General features: G+C 35.3%; 1 protein-coding gene across 1 annotated transcript in view; it reads right to left on the reverse strand.

The window, feature by feature from the left end:
* The window catches only part of insra (insulin receptor a), a 61,180-nt gene extending 58,475 nt beyond the window's left edge, over window positions 1-2,705 (reverse strand). The window contains exons 1-2 of the mRNA XM_079875856.1: window positions 2,182-2,705; window positions 1,552-2,029 (exon numbers count right to left, since the gene is read on the reverse strand). Coding sequence (XP_079731982.1) covers window positions 1,552-1,627 — 76 coding nt within the window. The 5' untranslated portion in view covers window positions 1,628-2,029; window positions 2,182-2,705. The remainder of the gene's footprint in view (window positions 1-1,551; window positions 2,030-2,181) is intronic.
* Between the last annotated feature and the right edge of the window lie 7,873 nt (window positions 2,706-10,578).

A 10,578-nucleotide genomic window follows, 5' to 3' on the forward strand; every position in this document is an offset into this window, starting at 1 on the left:
CTTAAAACCTAGCATAGCTTTTACACGTAGTACTGCTCTGACATACAGTAGTCTAACCGTCAGACACATGGAACAGAGTCCCAAAATGGAAACTGGCAGAACTTTGAATGCATAAATTTCATCCAAACCAAGGCTATATTTAGAAATCCGCAGGGCAACAAGATAAGAAAAATGTGCTTAGGGTTTAATACTGCTCACAAATCAACAAATAAAGCCTGAAATTGTCTTAAAGTCTCATTATAATGAAATGCAACTTTGAGTATTTCATTTGGTTTCACCCAAAAAAAAAAAACATGATGCCAAAAATACTACTGTAATGTTTAATTTTCCCAAAATATATATGGTAAAACTAATTTGTTGGGTGAACTGAAGGTAAGCCAATCTTTTGTTAGGAGCTGAACACAGCCAAGTGTGTCAAAAGCATGCTTATATTTATTTAGCTGTTGCAAGAAGTCTTCCAAGAGCACTAAAAAAGAAAACAAGTGGTACCTAATTAAACAACTATTTAGATCACTAATATACTGCCTCATTAAAAAACAACTACCAGCATGTTTATGGCATGTGTTTAGTAATACATTCTAAGCTGGGCGTTTCAAATAAAGTTTTACTTCAAAAGTAACATATTAACTAAATTAAGCATTTAATAAGTATTAAACTATTTACTATACAATGAGCTATCTCTCTACAAATAGTAATAATCAGGCATACAGATAAACTACATTCATCTATTATTCTGCATTAAACAACATTTTCTACTCATGTAACAGGTCTTTAAAACTGCACTGCCTTGAGTTGATCAAGGCATTAAATAAGTGATACATGAAGACTTAAATTGATCAGATGTTCCGCATTGACTGCCTCAGTGTTGACAGAATATTTCTGACTAGATTGCTAATAGAAATTTTGCCCTGGTGATATCAATCTACAGTAGTTTTATTGTGCTGAAAGCAAAATGTTAAAAGGACATCCGAGAGCTCTAGTATAACTTTTCTGCTAAAGTAATGAACTTTCCAAACTCATAAAGATCGGATCACAGTCAGGTTTCGTGATTTCTTTGAACAATTAATAAAAAGACGGGGCTATAGGTCTCGATTTATCTGATTAGGATTTAAAATCCTCTTGCAACTCTGTCAACTCTGCAAATGGCTGCATGAAACAGGGGCCTGGCTGAACTTGAAAAACATTTCCGAGCCTTACTAGCAGTTCGAGCTACGAATAGATCAATACTGTCCTCAAACGATCGATAATCTGGCTTTAGGTTCAAGGCACACACTCTGTATAATCGACCGTGTCATTAAAGCCAGTCAGTGAAATGATTAATCGAAATCAAAACGATGCAATATTTGATTTGCTCGTCCCTTGCCCTGCAATGTCCTTCTGTCTGGCTCTGCTTTACCAAATGTGTCACAGTGGTCAAGAACTACGATCCCCTTTTCCCTTTCAGAGTGGTCGATAACGTTTGTAGAATAACACTTAAACAGACAAGACTCCTAGAATATTAAATCCGTGTTCATGTGAAAGACAAAAAAAAAGCCGTTAAGTTGCACTTACTTTCTCCATTTGTTTGTTGACAGTAGCAAACAGTGTAGACAGACGCAACCAAAACAATCAAAGTCCGCAGCCGCATTTTGACCCCAGGGAAGCCGAAAATCAGTACGAAAATCCCCTCCGAGTTGTCTTCGTGTGGGTACTAATCTGTTTTAATAGTCCGGTGTTGTTTTGGAAGATAAAAATTAAAAAGAAATGAAAAAAAGACCTCCGTCACCCCCCTCAGAAAAAAAAAAATGGGCGGAGAGGAAAGTTCAACGTGTTCAATCCACTCGCGCTGCTGCTCCGCGCGCGCACTGACGGATGCTGATATGAAGGCTCGAGCGCTAAGCTAATGACAGCGCGTGCGGCGACTTTCATTCAGTGTAAAATAATCCACACGTAAAGCATGCGGGCGGCATCATCTACGATGAGCAGCCGTATCATTTCCGATCGATTGCATATATTTGTCCAGAACTTGCGCAGATTTCTCCAACCGAGCCTGGCGAGAGAAAAAAAAAAAAGGGAAAAACACTGTTACAGCACGGGGAGGAATGGCTGCGCACAGAGCGCAGGCCAAAATAATCAATTGAGCATCTGCACGAGATACTTTTTTGTTGCAATGTTTCGATTTATTTTTTCAAAAGGAAATACCTTGTAGTTATAGGCTAATACACGCTTTACAGACTCAAAAGTTGCTCTCGCGAAATGTTCAAGATTTCCAGGGTTCGTGATGGGCGGATTTCAGTAACGTTATGTACTTTTTCAAAGTCCCTGCTGACAGCGAGCTTTCGCCGTAGTGCGTTTACGGGTCATCGGACTACACGCAGTAGTTTCACCGTACTACTCCTCATTATAGACTGTAAACTGACAGCCTAGTAAATCGTTGCAGTTCTGAGGGCGTCTGCAAAAACACTGCAGAACGCTGAGGTTTCCGCGACACTTCCAAGCACAAATGTTCCACACATGCAGTCTTTCTACGTCGCTTTTTGCTGGCGAGCGGCTCACAGACCAATATAACGAAGTGAAGCTGGTTCCGCAGAGGTCACTGACTAGTCTTTAACACTCGAGGAGAATAAAAATGCAAGAACAAATGTGTGTTTTTATTTAGTCCACACGCTGGTTGTAGCTAGTGCATTGACTTATCCCCTCGCTCGAGGATCTCCTTTCCTGTCTTTGCGCCAGTAAACAAGACCTGCCAGAGAGGCAGAGCACAGGGGAAATATGGACTGGAACGACGGACTGAGAGTAACAGCGCGCGCTCCAAACATTAGAGTGCACTTTACATATTATTAAAAAAAAACATTATCTTCTAGAGAATGCATCGATATGAAATTATATGCACAGCATAGAAAATTTTTGTACTACATATATATGTATGCATATAATACATTCCCATATTTAGCTACTTCAAATGTAAGTTAAATCTACAACCTCTCCATAAAGGCTACTGTGTAATTTAATGGTAAGTACAAAAAGTACTGAACTCAATCAACTTGATTGATTGAATTTAGTGATCGTGGATGCTCTGCGGTCTCTTTACTCTCTCATAATAAAATAATTTCAGCTCAGATCAATATTTCATGTCCATTTATGTATTTGTAGGCAAGATAATGTACAACCAGCCAGCCGGGCATCATCACACACACAAAAAAACGTCAGTGTCCTGATTACCCTGTCAGGGTTTATTTTGTGATAATGGAAAATACTCTTAAAGGGATAGTTCACCCAAAAATGAACATTTTTGTCATTATTTAGGCTACTCTCATGTTGTTTCAGACCTGTATAAGTTTATTTCTTCTGTTTAGCACAAAAGAAGATATTTTAGAGAATGTTGGTAATCAAACCCATTGCCTTCCATATAAAACAAAGGAAGTCAATGGGTGCCGTCAACTGTCTGAATACCAAAATTCTTTAAAATATCTTCTTTTGTGTTCAACAGAAGAAATAAACTCATACAGGTTTTGAACAACATGAGAGTAAATGATGACAAAATTGACATTTTTGGGTGAACTATCCCTTTAAGTGTTTTAGACCGTATACTGTAAAGACTCATACTTTCCGCATTGCTATCTCTAATTATGCATTGACAACAGCTATTTTAGGAAAACTTGAATACTAAGAGAATACTCATATCATTATGCATTAGGCTAATAATGCCAGATTTTGTCGAATAGGTGATGGTGAAAAAAAGATGATGGTGTAAAGATGCTGACATTTGCCAGCCACTCAGTTTGTGATCCATGGTATCATCTTTCTTAGGCAAAGTCAAATGGCTTCGGAAAATTGTTAGTTTTGTGTTATTTGAGCTTACTGGACATAAAACATTATTTGACGCTCATTGAGGAGGCAGCAGTACAACTGTATTGGCTTAATGTTGTCCAAGACCTAGGAAAAATATTTGGGAGAAAAAAGGGAAAATCTAGAATTGGGTGTAGTTCAGTTGAACTTGTGAGCCTCTAAGATGGAAGGAGATCACCGTAGAAAAACAGTGTACACTATGTCAATAAACATGCACATCCTGGCCATCAGTAAGAACTGTGTTGGTAAGAAACAGGACTGTGTTGTACAAGATGTACAAAATGTTATTTGCTGCCGCACATTCTGCTCACATAAGTTTAGGAATATTCCAGTTGAGTATTTGTGGCATTTCAGTTAAAGTCTCCCCTTTTCTTTAAAGTCACCATGAAATCAAAATTCAGAATTCTTGTTTTTTTTATGGAATATTGCAGTATTTATTATAAATAATTTATTCGTGCACAACTTTTTTTTAAAATTCATGTACCCTCATATACTTTAATCATAATAACTTCCCCTCCCTCTTGCAGCGACATCTCTTCTCCTCTCTAATGACGTGTTTTTCTGTACTTTTTTTTTTTGTGTGTGTGTGTTTTTCTTGTTCAAGAAGCCGTTTCACTCAGATATACGTCACAATAGAGAAGAAAAGTTTATTGCAACTTCCATTTCATGCCGACTTTTAAAAAAAACAGTGAGGTACTTAAAGTGGAAGTGAATGGGGCCAGTCTGTAAACAATAAAATGCTCAGTTTCAAACATATAGCCACAAGACATAAACAATCGTCACTTTAACATAATTTTAGTGTGAAAAATAGCTAACCTTTCCTGAGTTAAAAGGATACTCCACTTTAAAATGAAAATTCTGTCATCATATACTCACCCTCATGTTGTTTCAAACCTGTATGAATTTCTTTCATCTGCTGAACAGAAAGGAAGATATTTAGAAGAATGTCAGTAACCAGACAGTTTCTGGTACCATTGACTTCCATAGTATATATTTTTTCCTACTATGGAAGTCAATGGTACCAGAAACTGTCTGGTTACTGACATTCTTCTAAATATCTTCCTTTCTGTTCAGCAGAAGAAAGAAATTCATACAGGTTTGAAACAACATGAGGGTGAGTATATGATGACAGAATTTTCATTTTAAAGTGGAGTATCCCTTTAAATGCAATTTTACAACTTTGTTGCATTACAACATTATGCCATAAACTATAAAATTCCTGTAATAATGACGAGAACAGTTTTACAGCTAATAATACACTCATTTTAGCAGAAGAATTATTGTAAATGCTTTTATAAAATTATAAACTTTGCTTTTAAGTCCTCAAAAAAGTGGCCCCGTTTACTTCCATTGTAAATGACTCGCCGTAACCTTATTTTTGCTTTTTTAAGAGAAAACGAGGCACAAATGCTGTCAGTTGAGCTTAACTTAAACTAAATTTAACACATCCATTTCCCTGTAGAAAAATACAGAAAATCAATCAATAATCCTTGGGGCCATGTGAATTCATATTACATTTGAATCTGCTATTTCACTAATTTAATCATGTTCTGCCATTGAAGAGTGACTTGTTTCCATCTCTGTGAGTACACAGCCAAAGGCCATGTCCTAAAACAAATTGCACAATGCGTATTCTGACTGATGTCTTCCCTTCCTGATGAACATGCGAGAGAGGAGGAGGCACAATAACATCCCCAATCCCTCTTGCCCTACAACCTGTTTACATCCTCTGTTCTAAGAACAGACACCATTATGTGTGGGAACACCACGTTAAACCCTTCCAAATGTCAGGTACACCGAGAGAAAACAACTGTCTTCGTAACCACTCGAAGTGAAAAAAAGACACCAATGCCATTGCAATGTAAAATGCATAATAGCTTTTAGAAGTTTGTAATGCAATCTTAAAAATAAAGGTTCTATATTGGCATCGATGGTTCCATTTAGAACCTTTGACATTAATGGAATCTTTAGGTTCTTTATAGTAGAAAAAGGTTCTTTAGATTATTAAAAATGTTCAAAGAAAAACATGGTCCTTTTAGGAACTGTTTACTGAATGGTTCTTTTATGGCAGCATTTGAACTTTTATTTTAAGAGGGAAACATAATGGACAGAAATCCAAATGATTCATCTGATGCAGCCAACATATTTTTAAAAAAGTCTTCGTTAAAGCATTTTAAGACATGAACCAAGCCAACCCGCTAGGTGAATCATAACATTACTAACTCTGATTTGAAGCAAAAAAGTATTAGAAAATCGGACAAAAAAACAAAAAACGAAGGCACAAGACTCTGTACTTAACGGCTTAAGTGAGGGAAAGAACAATCCCATGAAGCATTGCGAACAAAATGAAGAAATATAAAACCATGCATTTAAAAATGCTGATTAAATACATAGGCCTATGTAAAAATGTATATTTGAAGTTTATTTCAAAATATGCATATATATTAAAATATTTTGCCAGTGTAGGCCGGGAGACCAAATCGATTACGTCATTCGCAGTGCTTCATGGGAGAGGGCGAACGAGATCTTTTGGTGCATTTTGCTTGTTTCGACCATAGGCTATGTATATGTAGATGCCTCATTCGCACGCCCGCCATCTTGCAACGGTCAGCGTGTCGTCACTCACAGTAAGAATCAATGATGCCACGACATTGTGCAGCTTCTGGTTGTGAAACCGCCGAGATTTAAATTCTATATGTATTAACAATATTACATGTTTTTACTATGGTACTTTTAATATTTTTACTTTTACTGTTAACTTTTTAATGTCGTGTCAGCTGTCTGATTTGTCTTGTTGCATTGTGTTAATTTAGCAAAATCATCTGCTCAAGTCAACCCTATTTCATATTCTTACATGCATCTAACTAGTTGCAGATGCTCAGTCATCTTCCTCTTGAATGTTCACGGACTGCTTTAATATGGCGGACAGCTTACGTATAGCTGCTAATGAGGCATCTATGTATGTGTATATATATATATATATATATATATATATATACATATATACACATATACTGTATATACATATATACACATATATATACATATATACATATATACATATATATATATATATATATATATATATATATGGTTTCGACTTTTGTACTTTTAAAACTATGTTGAAATAATGCAGGCTAATGGCTTCAACAGAAGCAAATTTTATCGTAGCTAAGTAGGTCTGTCTTTAAAGGTTTATATGTTATTGTTAAAAATCAATTTCCCTATGGAGAAAATGAATGGAGTTTTTACTTCTGGAACCCGACTGTTGCGCTCTATTATAGCATCCCTGATGCTGTATGAATCTGATGTATAGTAGGCTAGTAGAGATTATACAATGCTGGAACAACTTAAATGGGATCAACATGCTGACCTCTCATAATAAGATTTTCATTATCTCAGATTATTTGCAGGAGACGTCTGAATTCTGTGGTAAAAATAAATAAATAAATAATGCACCAGAGCCAATATGGAGGTGATTGCCATGGTCCAACAAGGACTGTCGGTTGTTGGCAGGTCTAGCCATCAGAATAGCCTGAGTTCATTTAATACCTTAATTTCCTTTTTCGGTTTTACAAACATTCATATTAGGAACAAATAAGCATGAATGGGAAGGAGTAAATTGCTACAGCTCACTAATCGCTTCTGTATAAAGGTCTCCATGACAACATGCTTTTAAATTTCAAGATTGTGTTTTGTGTTCTTACGCAGTGGTTGGTGGATTGGCCAGTGAAAATAACACTTTTACAAAACATGACACTTTTGAAGATGGGCTAAAAATGAACACAAAATAGGACAGGATGTTTTTTGCTCTGGTCACATATTAGAACACAGGATATGTCCTATTAATTGCTTTATTAAATTAACTGCCCTTCCATGTTGTTTTGGATTAAAAGAAGAACATGAAGCATTATCAAGATCCAAGAGAATGATTTTTCTTGTCTTTTTTTACTTACTGAAATGTTTTTGGGAACTTCTCTTGTCCACAATAAGCTTTTCTTTAGCAGAAATTGTCACATGGTGAAGTAGTTGCAGGTAATTTAAACGTTAAATTTAAATCATTTTCTTTAGCAGGGATCGATATTGGTTGTGTTCAGATACACTACCGTGGAAATGTTTCAGGTCAGTATATTTAAAAAAATAATAAATTAATATATTTTTATTCAGCAAGGATGCCAGTGACTTTTAAAGATTTTTTAAAATGAATAATGTTCTTATCTTTTCTATTAATCAAAAAATCCTGGGGAAATAACTGTATTAATATATCCACAAAAATATATAGCCTATTTTAAATATAATAAATTTCAACATTGATGATAATAATAAGAAGAAGCCAAGTGAGCACAAAATCAGCAGAATTTCGGAATGATTTCTGAAGGATCATATGACACCGAAGAATAAGAATAAATTACATTTTAAAATATATTAAAACAGTTATTTAAAATTGTACTAATATTTCATAATATTACAGTTTTTACTGTATTTTTTGATCCAATAAATGCAATTTGGGCTTAATTCAAAAACATTTAAAAATAAGTTTTCAACAATATTATTATATTATGGAATAATTCTAATTGTCCAGGACAATTTTGTTTTAAATAATGGTTTTGTATAGTTTTTTTAGTCTAATAAATTTTAAATATACATTTATACATTATAAATAAACACATGTGTTCATCTACATTTGTATACCTCTATATCTACATACATGCCATACATGCCGTGCTTAGTCATTTCATACAATGTGTGAAACATTTTGCTTTGCCTTTTACGAACCTCTAACCTTTAACCTTTTTAAACTAAATGTATTGCTGCTATCTCCAGGAAGCACTCAATGCTGAGAAACTGTGTTGACATCCCATGTTAACTCTACACCGTCCATCATTACATTACAGAAACAGAGAAACCTCAGGAGGAAACAACACATAAATATCAGCAGCACCCATGTAAAAATGTTTGCTGTTCCAGAGATGTAGCCATTCAGGTGAATTTAATCATTTCTTTGTGAATAGCAGGCTACCTGATAAAATGAACTCATTCAGTGCAGTTCAATCCACTTGCATGCACATATCCCAACACATCACGCTGACATTCACAACACAAATATGACCTGACAGCACGGTCCCGTGCACTCTGACTTCTTTTGTTAAGCAGAATACACACCCGCTGAGGGTTAATGCTCACTTCTGCGCTTAGTTATACCAAAGGGGAAAAGACAGAAATCTATACATATCTGCTTATAGAACTGGAAAGGAAACAGCACAGGAGGTGAAGGCGGTCAGGCAGGCTCCCATGCCTGTCAGGAATGAATTTCAATAAAGATTCACCCCAAAGGTTCCACTATGCATTGCTATCTAATGTAAATATATATGCAGGGCCTGATATATTATCAGTTCTACGTCTTTACCCTTCCTATGTTTCTCATTCGGAGCCACTTCAGTTGACAGTAGCCTCCTTCTGAAAACAGACTGTGTCCTGTTTCTGACCCCGTCCCTGTTTCACTGACCCTTCAGCACTCTAATAGGGCTAATAGGATTACATGTGCCAGGGCTGCTATGAAAAACAGTCCTGAGCAACTATATCATCTGTGTACTGTACAACCCTTAGACACCATGTCGTTTCTGTACTGTGACAGTGAATGCAGAGACAATACATTAAGCTCAGATATAATAAATTATGAGTATGCATCGTAGAAAAAGTGTTGTTTTAGTTTCACTGAGTTACAGTTTTTATAGGTTCTAATTTCCGTTTTTACAAATTTTTATTATTATTATTTTTTTTAAATGTCTTAGTTTTTAATGTTTATTTCAGTTTCATTTTTTATTTTATTTTAGTATGCTACATCAAGTAAACTAAACAAAAATAACATGTTGCCTTGGCAAAATGAAATAGAACTGTTATTTCGTTTAATGTTTATTTTAAAGTTTTTTATCTATGTGGTGTTTTTAATATGCTTAGTTTAAGACAAACCACGAGCAAATTCATAAGTCAACATCATTGCTGAGTATTTTCTCCTTAAATTTGCAGTGAACCAAAGACAATGAAGTGAAATCGCTGAAGTGTTTCTGACATCACAAACTTCCTTGTAACCAATCACGTCAAGGTGTGATCGCCAACCAGTGGATCTCTGAGCTGGGCTGCGTTCCAGTCCAAAATTGTCATGCCCTTCACTCGCTAACTTCCCAACGTCTCGTTCACTCGGATGTACGTCATTGCTTACACTGTAAAAAATTGACCGTAAAATTTACAGTAACTTACTGGCAACAATTAGCCAGTAAGTTACTGTGAATACTTTTTACAGTAAGGGTACTGTACTTCTATTTACAGTATTTTATGTATACACTGTGAAATCAAAAACAGTTAAATACTGTGATTTTAGTTGTATTTACAGTAACTTACTGGCTAATTGTTGCCAGTAAGTTACTGTGAATACGTTTTACAGTAAGGGTACTGTACTTCCATTTACAGTATTTTGTGTATTCACTGTAAAATAAAAAACAATTAAACACTGCGATTTTAGTTGTATTTACAGTATTGATTGTTTTACTGTAGAAAAAAATTAATAAATACTGATTAAGCACTGTTTTTTATGTATTGTATGCAATACAGTACTATTAACAGTAGATAACAGTTAATCACTGTAAATTCAGTTTCTCACTGTACAATTTAAATACTGTATCACTCTGATTTAATATTAGCCATCATTAAAAGAATCACCCATATTCTAAAACATTGCAATCAACTGCAGAC

This window comes from Squalius cephalus (assembly GCF_949319135.1).
Source record: "Squalius cephalus genome assembly, chromosome: 7".
In the NCBI taxonomy this organism is placed as follows: domain Eukaryota; kingdom Metazoa; phylum Chordata; class Actinopteri; order Cypriniformes; family Leuciscidae; genus Squalius; species Squalius cephalus.